At 42.5% G+C, this 20,919-nt stretch overlaps 1 protein-coding gene across 1 annotated transcript in view; it reads left to right on the forward strand.

The window, feature by feature from the left end:
* Window positions 1-20,919, forward strand: part of RAVER2 (ribonucleoprotein, PTB binding 2) — a 99,637-nt gene that overhangs the window by 12,674 nt on the left and 66,044 nt on the right. The window contains exon 5 of the mRNA XM_006147547.3: window positions 6-44. Coding sequence (XP_006147609.1) covers window positions 6-44 — 39 coding nt within the window. The remainder of the gene's footprint in view (window positions 1-5; window positions 45-20,919) is intronic.

Genomic DNA, 20,919 nt, shown 5'->3' on the forward strand with positions numbered 1-20,919 from the left:
GGAAGATCTTGGTGAAGAACCTGCCCCAGGACAGCAACTGCCAGGTGCGGGGTGGGCGCTGGGCGGCGACGGGGGCGACTCCGGAGAAAAGCAGCCTCCCCAGGGTGCAGGCTGGGACTCGGCGCTTTGGAACAGCGGTGGGCAGGAGGGATCGGCGCAGAGTGCTGGGAGCGGCCCCTCGCCTTCCCGAGCCCTTTGGGTTTCTGAGTCTGCAGACACCCTGCAAGGGAGGGCAGCAGGGGCAGGTTGGGAAACTGGGGCTCTGAGCGACCAGACTGCTCGTCCAAGGTCACGGGGATCCGGGCGGCTGCTGCGACTGTGGCCGGCTCTTGTCCTTTCCACACGGTCCAGGGGGAGTGCTGGGTGAAAGAGTGGAGATGAGCAGTGAAACACACATGTCTTTTCTGGGGGGTGGGGTGAGGGTGGGGGGGCGAGTCTCCGGGCATACCTGCAGAGGGGTGGACGGGGGTTGCGTGGGTCTACGGGACTTGGGTGTGCCGTTGGGGGGCGGGGTCACGGGAGAGCTGGGACCGAGTTGGGATGTTGCAGAAGTGCTTGACCAAGTTTGTATGAAACAGCTGTCTCCTCGGTTTGCCGGGGTCCCAGAGGTTAAAGACTGCATTCTGGGGAGCCTTGCAACCCTCTTGTACTGGTAGCTTTGGCCTCAGTGACTCGGATGAAATTTAAAGATAAAATACTCTATGACTTTAAACCAGATTAACTGTTGCTTTTCAGATTAGAAGCTCTGCATCTATTTCACTTTTTTTTTTTTTCCTGCAAAAGTTACATGCTCCTTGTAGGAAAACGAGAAAATACAGAGAAGCGCACAGGGGAAAAGTAGAAATCACCCGTGTTTCTGATATCTAAAGATCACCGTTGTTACCCTGGCGTATTGGTCTTCTGTCTTTACTATGGATATGTATACGTATGCATTTTTGTTTTATCAAAGATATGAGATCATTTCCTTGATTCTTTAGGATTTCCTAATTGAATGTAAACACAGATTTCACGTGTAAACGTGAATTTATATACTGAGTGTGGTGATCTTTCCTGGAGGTAGTAGATTTGGGCCAGTTAGACTTCTGTAGTGCCTCCTGTAACCCAATGCTTGGAATTGTAAGAAGGTTGGCTGTGGATAATTGCATGACACTTCTTACATGTGACCCGCGCAGTAACGAGACCCGTGCTCCCTTGCTATGTAATTAGACCTTATGTAGACACAATAAATGTGAGCATCATAATCTTATAACTGACTTGTGTGCGGGGCTATTTTGTTTCAAAATGCAATGTTAAATTGTATATCTCATCACTCTTTTCCACCACTGTCTACTTTCTATCTAACTAATGTTTTGTGATGAGTCCTATAAGAACACCTGCAAAGAACTGATTTCTTGGAAACAACTTCTGCTCAGGCAAATAGAAAACAGCAAGGGAGCTGAGGAAGAGGGAGTCTTGGAAGAAGCAGATGGCATTTTTAAATAACAAATTAAACAGCGGAATTGTGTGGAGATAATCTGGAAGAAGAGAGATGGAGAAATGTCTTGATTTTTCTTTGTATAAGGTCAACTATTTTTTAAAAAATCACATTTCCTTGCACTAATTCCAAAACTATTTAGATCCAAAATTCAAGACAAGTCCTTTTTCGCTCTGCTGTTGGTATCTTTCATATTTCCTTTCAAAAAAGACATGAAAGATATATCAAAGGGTCCAATAAAAGAAATTGTTTTCATTAGAGCTGTGTTAGTGATGGAGAGAGGGTTCCTGAGAATTACACTGTGATTAGTATTTTTGAAATACTCTTTATCTGTATGAACTTATGCCTAGCTTGCATCTTAGGATGTTCTGAAAAGTAGCAAGCATAAACTAGAGAACAAATTTGGTAAGATCTATATGTCTGGATGAGTCATTATTGCCAAGTAAAGTATCTTACATTTCTCATGCTAAGTTAGATTCTTATGCCATGTTTTCTGAGAGCTGAAGTTTCATCTAAAAACAAGAAATGTTGTTAAACAGTTAGACTTGCTTACAGACTTGTCCTAGCATTTGCCTTTTCTGTGATACTTTCCCTAACAAAATGGTTTTTTTAAAGAAGTTTTTTCTTAGCATGCATTTACTTGCCAGAGAGAAAGACAGAGACAGTGAGCAGGGAAAGTGAGAAATCACCCCCCAGGGGGGATGGCCATGCCACAGTCCATTCTCTATTCATCCCCTGGGATCTTGGGCACATGCACATGTACCTGGCAAGATTTTCAAGCCACTGGGTCAGGGACTTGAACCAAGGTCAGCTATGTGAGAGTCCAGCAGCGTAACTACTATACCATCTGCTGCCCCCCTTTTAAAATAATTATTTATTTAATTTAATGAATTACTATTTTAAAATTTGCTATAAGGCATGCATGCCACCAGAGACAAAGTAAGAAGGCAAGTTGCCAGGTCAGACTCAAACTGGTTAGCCAGGTGGGAGTCCAGCACCCTAACTACTACACCACCTGCTGACCTCCCAAATGCTGTGTTTTATTATTTCTGTTGTATGTTTTTTTTTTTTTTTTGAAAGGTTTTTGCTATGGGGCGTGTGTGCTCACCAGAAAGAGAGAGACAGAAAGTGATAAATCACCCCCCGGGGGGATGGCCACACCACAGTCCCTTTTCCTCCACTCTCCTCTCTGGATCTTGGGCAGGCATGCACACGCACCCTCATGAGTTATAAGCCACCGGATTGGGACTCAAACCGCAGTCGACTACATGTGAGTCCAGTGACATAGCCATTACACCAACTGCTGGTCCCATCTGTTGCATGGTTATTAAAATGTAAATAGATCAGTGTTTGATTACTTATAATGTTTGCTTAGGTAGTATCTTTTTTTCTGTCATCTTTAGTACTTACACCAACTTTGCTAGTTTCCCAATCATAATCATAACTCTTAGTGGTCTGTGTTACATACATAGGTAAGATAGACATAAATATGCTGAGTTCTAAAAGCAATTAAAGACCATCTTTCCTATAGATTATTTAGAATGAGAATTGTTGTATTTATTGGTCTAATAAAATTACCATTTTCTTTTTTAAGAATTTTTATTACTTAACATTAATTCATTAATCAATTAATTAATTTTATTTTTAAATTTGACCAGAGAGGGACAGAGTGAGAGAGAGAGAGACAGAGGGGGGGTGGGGGAGTGAGAAAGCAAGCCGCCAGATCCAGGACTTGAACCGTGATCAGCCATGTGGGAATCTAGCACTTTAACTACCACACTATCTGCCAGCCCCACTATTTACTTTTTCTTAATAGTTTCATAAATATATTTATGAATTCTTTGAATTTGATCTTTTTCGGTTATTCTTGAGAATTTTAATGTGTATTTTTTTTCTTAGTGACTGTATTTTACTGTCAACTTACTAATGAAGGTTTAATTAATTTTAATTCTATTTTATGCCCTTTTGCCAGGAAGAACTACATTAAGTCACCTGGACTAAAACTAAATAGTTAACCCTTCTGATTGACTAGTATGTTTTCTGTGCAATTATTAAGTAATCAGATGTTGAAATTCTTCTTGTTGTTTTCCGGAAGAGAGTGTGTTTATTCATCCATTCATTTTCACATTAAGGATCAGCGACATTCAATTTTTGGTATAACAAATTTACAGTGGCATCTCACAACTGTACGGTTACTATAAGTAAAAGGAACGCTGAAAATGTTAACATTTTAAAGATTATTGATTTATTTCTTCCAAGAAGGAGAGAGAAAAGTAGAGATGGACAGCACCCTCAATGCCATGATCCACCCCCAGCCCTAGCCAGCCAGAGATCATGGCCCAGGGAGATCATGGCCCAGCACATGCCCCGTGTACTGGGGGGGGGGGGGGGGCTCTGAACTTGAACCAGGAAGCATTTTGTATGGGATTGCCTTGAAGAGCATTACATTTACCTGTCCCCTTTGGAAGTATTCTTTTCAAGTGGGAGTTTTAGAGGTACATGAATCAAATACCTTACAGAAATACTAGCTCTGAGAAATGAACACCTTTATGTGAACACATTTTTTTTTGGAGAGATTTTCACTGTAGGGCGCGTGTGCTCACCAGACAGACAGAGAGAGACATAGAGACAGAAAGCGAGAAATCACTCCCCAGGGGGGATGGTCACGCCGCAATCCCTTCTCCTCCATTCTCCTCTCAGGATCTTGGGCACGCACGCACAGGCGCCAGGAGTGAGTTTTAAGCCACCAGGTCCAGTTCGCAAACCGCGGTCGACTATATGGCAATCCAGCGACATAGCCATTACGCTAACTGCTGTTCCCTATGTTACTGTATTTCTATAAGTTATTTATATTTCATGGTTAACCTGGTTTTGTTTCAATAGCGTCATTAGGGTTTTAAAATGGAACAACTAGGGCATTTACTTTCTATAAGATTGTGTTCACTCAGTTTTTTTTTTCTTACATACATGTCTTCTATGTGTGCATGTTTTTTTTATTTTTGTTATTTAAAGTCTGAAAGAGATTAAGTTGTGTAATTAGAAGAAAATGTGAAACAGTTTGGGCTAACTGCCAGGATGGCATAGTGGTTATGTCACTGGACTCCCAGGAAGTCAACCGAGGTTTGAGTCCTGGACCCGGTGGCTTAAGGCACTGGGCATGTGTGCCCAAAATCCCAAGAGGAGAATGGAGGAGAAGGGATTTCTGCGTGACCATCTTCCCAGGGGTGATTTTTCGCTTTCTGTTTCGCTTTCTGTCTCTCTTTCCAGCAAGAGTGCATGTGCCCTATAGCAAAAATCTCTCCCCCGCAAAAAGAAATAAAACATGTTGTCTCACTTTAGGAACTGTAAACTTTCATTTCAAAGTTTCCTATTATGGTAGTTCATCAAGAAGCTTGATAGTTAATTCACTGAGATCCATTTGAAAATATGGTATTATTGGGGACCAGCAGGTGGCATGGTGGTTAAGGCATTGGACACTCCCACATGGCCAACCATTGTTCAAGTCCTGGACCTGGTGGCTTGCTTTCTTTTTGTCTCTCTCTCTCTTTCTCTGTCTGTCTTCTGGTCAAATTAAAATAAATGAATGAATAAATAAAATTAAATAAATAATTCTCTTAAAAAAGAAAATATATTATCAACTAGACACTTTTTAGAATCTCAAGCTACCTAATGTATGAAATTCTGGTTGATCTTGTTTTTTAAAGCTACTTATTCCTGTTTTTCTTTATATTAGTATAAAGCCAATATGATTTTCTCATATACTTTGTGTCTTTTAACTGAGGGATTTTAAAATACACTTTTTTATTACTAATAAATATAGTAATTATTGCCACTTTTTCCTGATGATATTGGGATCTTTTCTCATTTTGAGATTATATATTTTTTAATTAAGAGTACTGTTTTGCTCACTTGTGAAAGTCACGTTTTGAAATGTATCTACTACTTAAAAGTTGTCTATTACATCTTCTTTTCTATTTAAGCAGAATTGAGTGATAGGTGCTTTTTCTTTTCTGTGTATTTTATCCTGTTTCCAATGTAACAAGAACACTGAAAACTGCTAGAGAAATATACTTCTACATTTCTGGGACACCACTGCTCCTTAAGTTTCTAGTCTTGGCAGAAATTCTTGAAAAGTGTTTCAGAAATGCTGTTCTTTGCTCTGAAAACACATTCAAGAAGAAGAGGAATACTTAGTGGTTAGCATCACAATGCTGTGTGTTAATAGTCAGTCCAAAGAAGTCACATGCCAACTCTAGACCATTTCTCAGTTAACAAGTAGGTCGGGCTTAGAAATTATTTTTGGATTTGCGACATAGTTTCCCATAGAAGGAATATGGTAGATGGTATTTAGTTTTGCAGGTTAGCATTTTAGCATTTCTTTAAGTTAAGATTGCTTTTGGAGGCCAGCAGGTGGCATAGTGGCTAAGGCGCTAGAATTCCCACATAGCCGACTGTGGTTCAAGTTCCGAATCTGGCGGCTTTCTTGCTTTTTTTTTTGAGAGAGGTTTTTGCTATAGGGCGTGTGTGTGCGCCAGACAGACAGAGAGAGACAGAGAGACAGAAAGCGAGAAATCACCACCCAGGGGGATGGCCACGCCACAATCCCTTCTCCTCCATTCTCCTCTCAGGATCTTGGGCACGCACACACGCACGCACATGCGCCTGGCGTGAGTTTAAGCCACCGGGTCTGGGACTCGAACCATGGTCGACTACGTGGGAGTCCAGCAACATAGCCATTACGCTAACTGCTGGTTCCGCGGCTTGCTTTCTTACTCTCCCTCTCTGGCAAAACTCATGTGAAAAACTAATACTTCTTTTTTTAAAAATTATTTTATTTATTTATTATTATTATTTCACATGAGTTTTGCCAGAGAAAGAGAGGGGGGGGGGGGGAGAAAGCAAGCCACCAGGTCCAGGACTTGAACCGTGGTTGGCCATGTGGGAATTCTAGCGTCTTAACCACCAGGATACCTGCTGGCCCCACTAATACATCTTTTTTAAAAAAGATTGCTTTTGAAGTGTAAGATTACATTAAGTAGTATGATAAGGTCTCCCAGCTTTGTGTAGGAGCAGACTGTCCCAGCTTCAAACCATTGATAGGTGCTCTTAGTCTTTCTGAAATGCAAGAAAGGAATTTAAGGGAATTCTTTTTTTTTTTTTTTGACAGATTTTTGCTCTAGGGCATGCGTGTTCCTGAGAGAGAAAGACAGGAAAGACAGACAGAAAGTGGGAAATCCCTCCTCCCCCCAGGGGAATGGCCACACCACAATGCCTTCTCCTCCATTCTCCTCTTGGGAGATTGGGCATGCATGCCTGGCTTGAGTTTCAGGCCTCTGAGTCTGGGACTTGAACTGCAATAAACCATGTCAGAATCCAGTAGCCTTCACCACCACATCACTGCTGGCTCCAAGGGAATTGCTTATTCAGTTTGCAAAATCAGAAGACCAGGGAAGCATGAAATGAAATCAGCTCCAGTGGAAGGTCATTACTACAGAAGGAGTCCTTGTTACTCCTCCAAGTTCTGTGTCTTGACTCTTCTGTTTATACTTGTCCTCCTGTCCTACCTATTTGCCCTTAAAGGTTTCCAGGGCCATTTCTTACCTGCAGACAAAAATCTTTCTGCTTAACTCTCCTTTCCCAGCACAAGAAAACTAAGGAATTATTATTATTTTTGTTTTTGCCATAGGGCATACGCACTCACCAAAGAGAGACAGACAGAGCAAGGGAAAGTGAGAAATCACCCCCCAAAAAGGATGGCCACATTACAACCCCTTCTCCCCCATTTTCCTCTCAAGATTTTGGACACACATGCACATACGCCTGGTGTAATTTTTTAAGCTGCTGGACCTGGGACTCGCACCTCAGTTGGCCATGTGGTGATCCAGCATGTGGTAGTCCAGCATGTGGCAGTCCACCTGCTGGCCACTAAATTAAGGAATTATTAAAACCTAAATGAAGAAAAAAATAGTAACTTCCTAGTTCCTAAAGTTGTGTTTAGGTCTGCTTGTCAGATGCCCTAGCCCTTGCATTTACTTTGCCTAAAGAGACAGCCACCTTGGGACCAGCAGTTGGCACAATGGCTATGTCACTGGACTCTCAAGTAGTCCTGAACCTGGTGGCTTAAACTCACATCGGGAGGATGTGTGTGCGTGCCCAAGATCCCGAGAGGAGAATGGAGGAGAAGGGATTGTGGCATGGCCTTCCCCTAGGGGGGGATTTCTCATTTTCTGTCTGTCTCTCTGTGTCTCTGGAGAGTGCATGCACCCTATATCAAAAAACCTCTAAAAAAAAAAAAGAGAGAGAGAGAGTCACCTTACTCTAAAGGGACGGTGAATTCGAAGGGCTAAGAAGTGAGAAGCGGGAAGATCAGGTCAGCTGGAACACTTGTCTGAATTTTGGCCGGTGATTACCTGCAGAGGATAATCCTTGGTTGCTGTGCTGAGCATCTTTCATTTACTCCTCCACGTCCACTCCACTCTTCCCACTTGCTCTGTAGCCGGGGAGGCTAGATTGTACTATGGGTTGCATTAACAAGGCTCTTTTATTCTCTGGTTTATGGTTGCCTTCGGCCAGAACCACTAGTGGGAGATCAGAGGACTAGTGACACCAGGGCATCTGTTCACCTGACTGTCTACCAGGCTCGTTCATGTGGGTTAGCTGCCTCCTCTTTCAGGGGTCGCTCTCTTCATACAAGCGAGTTGTGCTAACGATTCCCCTTTCACCTTAGGACCAGGAATAGGGGCTTCGGCTAGCCATCGACTCTCTTTAAACTGTTGTAGTTTCTGTAAGAAATTCTCGAATTTGATTTTGAGTACACCATCAGTATCTTGCCAGGACACTGTTTTGCTAGTCTCCTTTCTTCCTCTTGCCTTTTCTTCTTTTTTTAATAGGTTTTTAGCTGTAGGGCACATGCACTTGCCAGAGAGAGACAGGGAGAGGGAAAGCGAGAAATCACCCCCAGAGGGGTGGCCATGCTACAATCCCTCTCCTCCATTCTCTTCTCGGGATTTTGGGCACGCTCGTGTGCTCTGTGTGATTAAGTTTCTGGGTCTGAACCGAAGTAAGCCATTTGGGAATCAATTGCCTTCATCACCACACGACCTGCAAGCCCCCCCTTGCCTCTCCTAATAGTACAAATTTTTTCCATTGAGAACCCAACCCTTCCTCAGTGCTTAGCAGTTATGTGATCCGTGTAGGTTTCGTCTCTCTCTCCTTCTGTAGGGTGACGTGACCAAACAACACAATTCTCTTTTGCCAGAGCAATTGAGTAAAACATGAACAATAACCACGACCTACGCCAATCAGTACCCAGTCATCTCTATAGTCATGCCTCAGTGGTTGTTTTAGCCTGGCCTAAAAATGCCTGGAACTTTTCATTACTAAGGTAGTAAGGGATTTTCTTTGTCCTCACTGGAGATGAATGAGGGACATAATGCCCTGGTTGCAGGTGGCAGAGAACGGAGGACAGAGCAGGCATCTGAAGGACCAGTCTGGTGGTGGTGACGAGGTGGAGGGGCGGGACTCAGCTGGAACCTGATCAAACCATTGGAACGTCAGAAAAGCCATGATGCATTTTTGCACAGAAAACCAGAAAAATACATCATGACTTTTCTGAAGACTCAGTATACCTGAAGCTTAACTTACTCCTGGATTTCATGGTTTTGCAGAGCAGTAGATTCCCTTTCTTGTTTTACGTTGGGTCTTATGTTACTGTCAACCAATGGTATCTTCACTAACACGGATATTTAATAAGAACATAAAACCTCGGTTTTGGAAGGGATGGTGAGGAAGCATTTCATTCAACCTTTTTTGTTCAACCTGTGAGCCTACATGGATTTTAGCATGATGTACAGATTTTAGCACATTGAATACAATTTTCAAAGAAGTCACTGCACTCTAAGTTACCCTATTCTATCCTCACGTAGCTGTCTTTGTAATCAATGTTGATTTCCTTGAAATTCTGGCTTCTTGATTTGTCATTTATCTTCCAGCAACATGCAGTAAAGCAGCCCCTTTCTTGATGTATAACGTATGTTCCTTCCAATCATTGGTTTCTAGGACATAATCCCAAGTGTCCTTACCATGTGACTTAGTTTTTTTCTGTGCACTCACCACTGCCACTTTGTCATTATCGCTTTTAAAATGCGACGTCCAAAGTTGAGTATGATAATCGAGTTGAGACTTCTTGACAGACGCTTGTCAGAACAAACTTCTCTTTCCTCTGAATGTCTTTAACAAAAGCAGCCTGTTTTTGGGGGGTGCCTACTATTGCCAGGCACTGGATTTAGAGCTTTGTTTATATTATATTTAATCCTCATTTCAAAACTATAAAATCTCAATGCCTTTTTTCTTTATAGGAGAAATGAGATGCAAAATTAATGTCAAGCAATTCGCCCAAGATGATTCAGATAATTAATGGTAGAGTGGAGAAGAACAAGTGTCTGTTTGATTCCAAAGCTCATGTTCTAATCTTTTACTGTATTATAATTACAATTACCTCTGTACATTGCATTCTAAGTGTCTCAAAGGGCAGGGATCATGTAACATTTACCTTCATATCATCAATGTTTAACCTAGACCCCACTTAAAGGGAAAGGTGAACAGAGACTACCCATCTGCCTTGTAAAGTACTGTACTTTTTTTTTTTTGGAGAGGTTTTTGCTATGGGGGCATGCGTTCACCAGAAAGAGACAGGGAGATAGAAAGCGAGAAATCACCCCCCAGGGGGATGGCCACACCGCAATCCCTTCTCCTCCATTCTCCTCTCAGGATCTTGGGCACGCACGCACACGCAACTGGTGTGAGTTTAAGCCACCAGGTCTGGGACTCGAACCGGTTGGCTACATGGGAGTTCAGCGACATAGCCATTATGCTAACTGCTGGTCCCGTAAACTGCTATACTTCTATTAATGTGTCTGACACATGGCATGCTCTCAGAATTGTTTTCTTAGGTGAATACATTTTGCATTGGAGTGTGTTGGCTTTTTTTTTTTGGCAGTGAACTCACTTGATTCATTTATAATTATCTAATCAGTCAACTCTAAGTTGTTGACATCTAAGTATGCTGACAGCCATAAACTCTCTTTCCAGAAAGGTGCTCATAGTATAGGCACATAGAAATTTGTGTGTAATTTCAAGGGCTTACGGATCTCTGGGAGGTGTGTCATTTAGCATGTAAATGACATTATGATGTTTGGGATCTTCCAGAGGTCATTATGGGAGACATCTTGGATCCCACTGGTCTAGGCTGGTTTTTTATTTTTTTAATGTTTTATTCAACTTATTTATTTATTTATTTTAATTTTGACCAGAGAGGGATGGAGTGGGGTGGGAGGGAGTGAGAAAGCACACCCAGGTCCAGGACCCATCTGCGGTCAGCCATGTGGGAGTCCAGCACCATTAACCAGCATGCCAGCTGCCATCCCCACGGTCCAGGCTGGTTCTTAGAAAGCATTACCTTACCCACAGGCATGCATCCTGCTACTTAAAGAAATCACCATCTAGGAAGGGGCTAAGGTATGGTATGAGCACTGGCTAGATTGTGGGCAACATCCAGACAAACTCAGAGCCTTCCTGTGTGGGTCGACCTCGAAGACATCTGTGTTACTGTTGTGCCACTGGACCCTTCTAAAAAGTTTTCTTTAGCTAACTTGTGGCATGGTGAAGGTGACTGGATCCCACCTGCCTACTGCGCAATGTGAGTCTAGTCTTGGTGGCTTAAGAAACACACCAGACGTGTGCATGCATCCCCCAAGTCCCCAGAGAGGTGGGAAACGGAGAAGGATTTTAGCACAACCATTCCCCATGGGTGTGGGGGGGAGCGCTTCCTCACTTTTCCTGTCTCTGTGGCTCTCTCCAGTGAGTGCACACACCCTCTGGCAAATTAAAAAAAAAAAAATTCCTAGGAGGTTTTCAAGAAGTTACAGTGTAATAATTCTCCCTTAACATTTATTGCTATTGCAAGTTGATACAAAGAATGTTTCTCTTTAAAATAGGGCAGAGATAATACCCATTGTGTTGTTTAATGTTCTTCACAGTAAGTATTTCTTGCAGAGAAAAAAAATTCTCCTTTGTTACATTTTTGCAATACAACTCATTGTGAGTACCTACAATAATTTTCCAGGCCTTTGGTGCACAATGTGTATTTATTTACTGTCATTATCGCAGGATTTGTAAGCCACTCTCCTCTATGTGGATTTTCTTTTTCTTTTTTTAAATTGTTTTTCAAGAATTATTCCATTTAACTTTATTTATTTATTTAAATTTGACCAGAGAGGGACAGAGGGAGAAAAAGAGAGGGAGGGAAAGTGAGAAAGCAAACTGCCAGGTCTGGGACTCAAACCGTGGTCAGCCATCTGGGACTCCAGCGCCCTCAACCACCACGCTATATGCTGGCCCCTGTTCGTGCATTTTCTTTGTGTGCTCACAGTTTTCTGTGAAATGTTTCTTACCACCTGAATGCCAAAATAGCATTAGCGTTCATTGGAATGTGTGTGACTGCATTTGTACATGCCTCCTTGGTCTCTCTTCCTGCCATGCCCTCTCAGCCCCACTACCCGGCCCAGTGCCCTGTGCCCAGCAATTGGTTTTACACCTTTCCTCACACGGCTGCTGCGATGATCTGCTCTACGCCCTCGCTTGCCGTTATTTCCTGAACTTTGGACTTCCTATTACCCTACCAGTTTAACTGCTTTGGAGTCCAGATGAGTGTCTGTTTCTCTGCCTTTATACTTTGTGAGTTGTTTATACCCAAAAGTAGAGTACAGTGGTGGTAATAACCAAGAACATGTGAATCCGGGAGTTTAACATTTTGACATCTCAAATATAGAGAAAACTTGTAAGTATAGCACAGAGAACATTGTTTTCCCTGAACTGTTTGAGAGTACTAACCTGATATGTAATCACCCTGACGATTTCATTGTGTATTTCCTACAAAGGAGGACATTAAACATAATCACGATACCACCATCGAAGGCCAGATACTGATTTCTAGCTCTCAGATGGCATTTAAGCTTTGCCGTTTGTCACATTAATGTCTTTGACAGTGAAAGAACTTAGTTTGGACTCACATCTTGCACTCAGGGTTATCTCTCTCTCTCTCTCTGTTTTGTTTTTATTTTTGTATTTTTTATTTTATTTTTTTTCTATAAGGGGTATATGCTGGCCGGAGAGAGAAAGTGAGAGAGAAATCACTCCCCGGGGTGAATGGCCATGCCATAATCCCTTCTCCTTCATTCAACTCTGAGGGTTTTGGATACACTCACATCCCTACCTTGCATGATTTTAAGCCACCAGTTCTAGGACTTGAACCACAGTAGGCCATGTGGAAATCCAGTGCCTTAACCACATGCCCCCTGCTGGCTCCAGTGTTGTAGCTCTGTAGTAGCCTCCCTGAGTCCCCTCACATCTTTCCTTGACTTTTATAACTTTGGGCCTTTTGAAGCTTACAGGTCTTCCATTTTGTTCTATAATATTGTGTTTCCTCTTTTTTTTTTTTTTTGGAGAAGTTTTTGCTATAGGGCGCGTGCGCCATAAAGACAGAGAGACAGAGAGATAGAAAGCGATAAATCACCCCCCAGGGGGATGGTCACACCACAATCCCTTCTCCTCCGTTCTCCTCTTGGGATCTTGGGCACGCATGCACATACACCTGGCGTGAGTTTTAAGCCACCGGGTCCGGATCGCGAACTGCAGTTGACTACATGGGAGTCCAGCGACATAGCCATTACGCTAACTGCTGGTCTCTTGTGTTTCCTCTTGAACAGAGTCGAGTTGTGTGTCTGGCAGAAATATCGCAAGGTGGTGCTTTTTTTTTTTTTTTTTTTTGAGAGGTTTTTGCTATAGGGCGCGTGCGCTCACCAGTCAGAGAGAGACACAGAGACAGAAAGCAGGAAATCCCCCCCCCCCCCAGGGGGAATGGCCATGCCGCAATCCCTTCTCTTCCATTTTCCTCTTTGGATCTTGGGCACGCACACACACGCGCCCGGCGTGAGTTTAAGCCACTGGGTCCGGGACGCGAACCGAGTCAACTACGTGGGAGTCCAGCGACATAGCCATTACGCTAACTGCTGGTTCCCAGCAAGGTGGTGCATTTTATTCGTCCCATTGTTGAGAAAGTTCACTTTGATCACTTGGATTTAAGTGGAATTGACCAGGCTTCTCCATGTACGTTTCCTATTTGTATTTAATAAGGATTTTGAGGGGGAAGTACTTTGAAACTGTGTAACTATTTTTCTTTAAGCATTCAATTTATTCATTTATTAATTTATATCGATGTAGACTTATGGCTTCCTGTCTTGTTCAGTGAGTTCTATTCCATTACGTTCCTTACTTATTTTGATGCTTTGTTTTAGAGTTGGACAGCAGGAGCATTCTTAAGCCGGCACCTATTTTCTGTTTTTAAGTAAGTTTTTTTCTTTTGAAATACTCTGAGAGGAACAAAGCTACAAAGATAGTTAATAGAGTTCCTATTTATTTTTATGTAGTTCGCCCTAATGTCTCATCTTACATAACAAGGTATATTACTTTTAAAGAAGAAACTAGCATTTGGTATATTATTATTAACTACAGACATTATGTGGCTTTCTTTACATTTTTCACATATGTCCTTTTTCAGTTCCAGGGTCCAACCAAGGACACCACATCACAGTCATCTTGTCTCCTTAGTCTCCATTCTGTGACATTTTCTTCATCTTTCCTTGATTTTATGATCTGGATAGTTTGGTCAGGCATCTTTAAGAATGTCCCCCGACTTGAGATTGTACGATGTTTTCCTCAATGAGATTGGGTTTATGGGTTTTTCGGAAGAATTGCAGAGAGGCAAAGACCCCTTCTGATGACATCATATTGGTGGTAACATGACACCAGCATGACTTAGCACTGGCGATGTGTCATGTGGTTCAAGTGATGGCTGCTGAGTCACTCTATAACAGTGTTGTTTTCCTCTTTCACTGTTTGGGAACAAGTCGCTAATTCCAGGACACTCTTAAGGGAAGCTCCCCTGTCTTTCTGACATGTCCCATCATTTACTGAGTACTTCCTTGGTTTTTGATGCAATAGATTACAGCTTATTTTGTAGTCCCTAAGCTCCAGCCCTGGAATCAGCCGTTTCATGACAGTGCTCGTTATAGACTGAAGGTTCATTTCATGTCCCCCCACAAATTCATATGTTGAAGCCCTGACACCCCCCTCCCCCCAGTGTGACTGTATTTGGAGACAAGGCCTCTAAGAAAGTAATCAAGATTAAATGAGGTCATCAAGGTAGGGTCCTGGTGTGATAGCATTGGTGTCATTATGAGAAGAGACACCAGAGAGCGCACTCTGTCACCACTCACACACTGAGGAAAGGCCACATAGCAGCCACACAGCCACCCACAAGCCAGCCAGAAACGGAGTCAACTGGAACCTTCATCTTGGACTCCCGGCCTCAGGAATGGAAAATAGATTTCTATTGTCTAAGCCACCCAGTCTAGGGTGTTTGTTATAGTAGCCTGAGCTGACTGATAAGCACCCAGTTTCTTTCAGGGGTAAAGACTACTTAAATGCCAGGATCCGGGAGGTGCATGAACTCATTGCCATTGGGTGTCACTGCTTCAGGTCCTCCTAGTAAAGGAAGCTACGGAATGTACCCGTGTGTACAGTTAGGCCTCCAGGTCTGCAGGTTCTGCCTCTGTGGATTCCACCAGCGGGGATGGAGAGAGGTAAAAACCTACACAATAACAATAACAATACAACAATTAAAAGTAATAAAACAGGGGAACCAGCAGTTAGCGTAATGGCTGTGTCGCTGGACTCCCACGTACTCGACTGCGGTTCACGTCCCGGTGGCTTAAAACTCACGCTGGGTGCGTGTGCGTGCGTGCCCAAGATCCCAAGAGAAGAATGGAGGAGAAGGGATTGCGGCGTGACCATCCCCCCTGGGGGGTGATTTCTCGCTTTCTGCCTCTATGTCTCTCTCTGTCTGTCTGGCGAGCGCACGCGCCCTATAGCGAAAATCTCTCCAAAAAAAAAAATTAATAAAACAGTATAGCATAACAGCTATTTATACAGTATTTACATTGTACCAGGGATTGTAAGTAATGAGAAGTGATTTAAAATATATGGAAGATGTGTGTAGGTTACATGCAAATATTACACTGTCTTTTTTTTCTTCTTGTTCTTTTTTTTTCCTGGTTAGAGGGTGTTTGTGCTCACCAGAGAGAGACAGAGAAAGAGGGAGAGGAGAAAGCACCTGCTATGGGGGAATGGTCACTCCTCAATGCCCTTATCCTTCATCTTTCCCTCCTTTTGGGATTTTGGGCAAACATGCACAGGTGCCTGGTGTGTTTCTCAAGCCACCTGTTCTAGGATTTGAACCATGGAGTTGGCCACATGGGATCCTGCTGCTTTACCCGCTAGGCCATGCAGCCAGCCCAGTATCACACCATTTTATACAAAGGACTTGAGGGTCCATGGATTTTCATATCCTTGAGTTCCTAAACTGAGTCTCCCTTAAATACTGAGGGGTACCTGGGTGTACACCCACACGCATTTACATCTCTGTCTTTTGAAAGTTATGTATTCACACTGACACATCAAATTATAATCCAACACCATACAGTTCACTCCAGTTTTTTCCCATTCCACATTTATAACTCTTCTGGTATTTGTTATCTGGTTTTTGTTACCCTCAGTGTATGTACGTATGTATTTAATCAACCTCCTTTATATAATCGGCCTGTGAGACCTGCTGTACATGTTTACTCCCTCCCTCATGCGGGCTCTCACCTCACCCAACTTAGACTCCATCCTCCTGCCCTGCGCTGCTCCACCACTGGAAGGACGCCTCACCTAGCCTGGGCCCCGACACCATACTGCCTTTCTTCATGTGCAGAGAACCTCCTCCCCCTGGAGCTTGAGCTGCGAAGCCTGAAATATTAAGGAAGATATTTTTGTCTAAGTAGTAGTAAGTGTACTGTAAAGGTGAATATTATTTAAAGTACTTGTGAATAGTAGTTTGTAGCCAGGATTCTAAAAGTAGCCCTCCCAAGGCTTCAGACCCTAATCCATAGGACTATAACTAACTATGACTGTGTCACGTAGCGTGGCAACAAGGGATGTTTGCAAGTGCAAACTGGGTTACTAATCAATTCTCTCATGGGGAAGATTATGTAGGTGGCCCAGTCTAATCATAGGAGTCCTTTAAAAGCAGAGTATCTTCTCAGGCTGGTAACAGAGGTCAGATTTGAAGCACAAGAGAGGTGGTTCAAGGTGGCTTGGATTTGAAGATGGAGCTAATAAGGCAGGGACTTCTTTTTGGAGGGGTTTTTGCTATAGGGCATATGCACTCACCAGGAAGAAAGAGACAGAGAGATAGAAAGTGAGAAATCACCCCCAGGGTGGATGGTCATGCCACAATCCCTTCTCCTCCATTCTCCTCTTGGGATCTTGGGCACACACACACACACACACACACACACACACACACACGCTGGGCGTGAGTTTTAGCCACCGGGTCCGGGACTCAAACCGCTGTCGATTATATTGGAGTCCAGCGACATAGCCATTACGTTAACTGCTGGTCCCGATGCAGGGACTTTTGAAAGGTCTCCAGAGCTGAGAGGGGCTTCTGGCTGGCAGCCATCAGCCTACAACCACCAGGAACTGAATTCTGCTAACCATTTTCATGGGTGGAAGTGGATTCTTCCTCAGAGACTTCAGATAACATCCTGGCTTGCCGGATCCCTTGGTCTTGGCCTTGAGAGACCAAAACAGAGAATGCAGTAGAGTCTGCCAGGGCTTCTGACCTCTAGACCTGAGAGGGAACGAGTGGGAGTTGTACAGAGCTGCTTACCTCGTGTCGTTTGAAGTTGGACAGCCGTGGAAGGCGGCACAGTGCTATGTCCGGGTGATATCTGAAAGAATATTTCCCACATGGGAAAAGAGATTGTGGTGTATGTTTGGTTATTATTTGGGGTAGACAGCTATCGAAATCTCGGAGTTAAAGCCTGCTTTCTTGGGATATCTGGAAGCAAAATCTTCTTAAGGAGAACCTATTGTAGCTAGATAGACCTTGTTAACTAATTTGCAGTATGTTTTGATACATATCCGCTTTTTTGAAGATGTGAATTACATATGAAGTTAGTGTAAAGTACTTTATTTTCAGTTATTTTCTTCTTGAATATTTTAACGTGTATTGGTTTGTGTTGAGGTTGAAAGATGATCTCAAAAAAAAAAAAGCTGTGCTTCATTGGAGTTGCTAATGATTATCAGTAGAAATAAATATTCATGCATTTAACAAATATTAAAGATGGGCTTGGGACCTACAAGTGGCATGGTGGATGGGGCACTGGACTCTCACATGGCTAATTGCAGTTTGAGTCCCAGACCTGGTGCCTTGCTTTTTCACTTTGTCTTTCTCTCTCTGTGTCTCTCTGATCAAATTTAAAAAGAAATAATAATAATAATAATAATAATAATAATAAAATGAAATCTTTAAAAAGATGGGCTTTTTGCTAGATACTGTGCTGGATGCTGGAATCATTTTATGAACAAGACAGATGCATGGTATTTGCTGTTGCTCGACTATGTAATGACGATGCAGGCATATAAGCAGTTAAAATATGGATGGTAGTTTGTGTTAATGTTATGATGGGGAAGGTAAAGTATGGAAGCACAAGAGAACGAGATCTAATCTAGACTTGAGAGGCTGAGGAAACATTCCTTAGAAATACTCACTTGAGAGGTAGGGGAAGAAAAAAAAAAAGAAGGAAAGGAAAGAAGAATGTAGAATATTAATATTCTTGGCAGTTGTAACAAGATGTACTAAGTCCTAAAGACAAAAGTGTAGCCAAAATTAGTTTGCTATGGCTGAGACAGAGTGTAGAGGGTTAGTGCTAATATATAAGGCAGGCCACATTAGCAGGACCAGATGATTAGAAGTTCATAGAATGTATGAGGGAGTTTGCATTTTCTTTTCTTTCTTCCTTCCTTTCTTTCTTTGTTTCTTTGTTTCTTTCTTTCTTTCTTTTTGAGAGATTTTTGCTATTGGCTGCATATACTCACTAGAGAGACAGAGACAGAAAGTGAGAAGAAATCAATCACTGCTCAGGGTGGTTGGCCCTGCCGCAATCGTTTCTCCTCCGTTCTCCTCTCGGGATCTTGGGCATGCACACAAACATGCCTACTGTGAGTTTTAAGTCACCGGGTCTGGGACTCAAACTATAGTCAACTCCATGGGACTCCAGTGATGTAACTTTTATGCCATCTGCTGGTCCCATTTATATTTTATTTTAAGGTAGTTTGATAGTAAAAAGCAAACAAAAAATGTAGTTGACTGTCAATAACTGAAACTACAGAAAACAAAACCACAGATAAAGTGAGGAGCGTCTGTATTATATGTCAATAAAAAGGATTTGTTTTGTCAGATATCAAGACCTATAAAGCTATGTTATTTAAGACAGCATAGTATTAGTGCATAATAGACAAAATGTCCAGTGGGGCGGAAGCAAGAGATAAAAATCAGATCCCTGCATCGCTGGGAAATTGCTATACGAGAGAGACAGCCCTGCAGATTATCAAGGAACAAAAATGAACTGTACATTGATGATGCCTGACAGTTGGCTATTCACATGGGGATGGGGGGCAGGAGAAGGGCAAGCAAGCACTGGCCCAGAGGTTAAGGCACCTGGATCCCACATGCCCAGCTGAGTGGTTCAAGTTCCAGACCCAGTGGCTTGAAAAACATGCAGAAGTCTGCAGAGGAGCATGGAGAAGAGTTTGTTGGAAAAGCCACATCCCTGCTGGGAGGTACTTTCTCACTTTCCTTCTCTCTCTGTCTGTCTCTGTCTGGCGAGTGAACATGCTCAATGGCAAACAAACAGATATTCAAATGGGGAAAAAATGAAATTAATTTCCATACGAGAAGAAAAGAAAACCAAACCCATTGTCATACCATGCAAAAACTAATTCCAAACACTAAAAACTGAAATGTGAAAGGAAAAAAATATATAACTATTGAAAAATATATATGTCTCTGGTTTGGAAAGGACTTCTTAAGGCACAAACAGTACACATTTTAAGGGAAAAAATTGATAAATTTGACTTTATTAAAATCGAAAAACTTCTCTTTACCAAAAACACGTCACAGATAAACATATTCCACCACATACTAGAGGAATACATTTATTAATAAATTTAATGACAAAAATTAGTATCCAGAATCTGTTAAACAATCAACTAACCACCTCGAAGTCAAAAAAGAAAAAGACACACAGAGTAGAAAAATGAGCTACAGAGGTAAATAGATGTTTTTCAATAGCGAGAATAAATGGTGAATACACATGAAAAGCAACCTTTTATCTGTCAGGGCTCTTTAGAGAAAGAAAATCAATAGAATGCACACACCCCCACACATACATCCATGAATACATATATAACATTTTTATTAATAAATACAAGGAGACTTTAAAAAGTATGTGGAAAATGAACTCAAAGTACAAGTCTATTTTGGTGCAAAAACAGTTGATACTCAGGGCCAGCAGATGGTATAGTGGTTGCATCACTGGACTCTGACATGGCTGACTACAGTTTGAGTCCCAGACCTGGTGGTTTGAAAATCATGCCACGCACGGGTGCATGCATACCCAAGGTCCCAGAAGTAGAATGGAGGTCTGGGACTCAACTATGGTTGACTACATGGGAGTCCAGCGACATAGTCATTACACCAACTGCTGGTCCCAGAAACTTAATTTTGTTTTTTTTTGGAGAGGTTTTTGCTATAGGGTGTGTGCGCTTGCCAGAAAAACAGAGAGAGACAGCGAGACAGCGAGACATCACCCCTACCCCAGGGGGGATGGCCACACCGCAATCCCTTCTCCGTTCTCCTCTCAGGATCTTGGGCACGCATGCACACGCGCCCGGCGTGCATTTTAAACCACCATGTCCAGGACTTGAACCACGGTTGACCACATGGGAGTTCAGCGACATACCCATTTCTGCTGACTGCTGGTCCTGCAGAAACTTAATATTAACAAAAGCATTTCCTTTTTTCATTCCAAAGCTGGCGAATTTAAAAATAGTGTGCTTTAATCTATGAAAGCCTTTCTTTAGAGCAATTAATTTTTAAAAATGAAATTAATTCTGTGAAGAGCTTTAAAGATGGTATGATTTGGAGCTAATAACAAAGACTGAGTTTCATTTAGGAAGAAATCCAGACCAGCTGGAACAATAGTGAGTCAACTTTGTGGGGAGGCACTGGCTGCTTTGAGTGGGAAGCTATTGACCCCTCCTCTAGGAAGCATTTCCCAGTGCAAAACTCCTCATTTAACCTCAGGGAGCAGTAGTAAATCTGGTCTGGAAATGGATTACTAAAGCTATCTAATATCAGTATTGATTACCCTATCTTGCCCTAAGAAATTTGTAACTGATGCTTCTGGTAGTAAGATTAAAATGTTTTCATCAAAGGA

This window comes from Tupaia chinensis, unplaced genomic scaffold (assembly GCF_000334495.1).
Source record: "Tupaia chinensis unplaced genomic scaffold, TupChi_1.0 Scaffold000215_1, whole genome shotgun sequence".
Taxonomy (NCBI): Eukaryota; Metazoa; Chordata; class Mammalia; order Scandentia; family Tupaiidae; genus Tupaia; species Tupaia belangeri.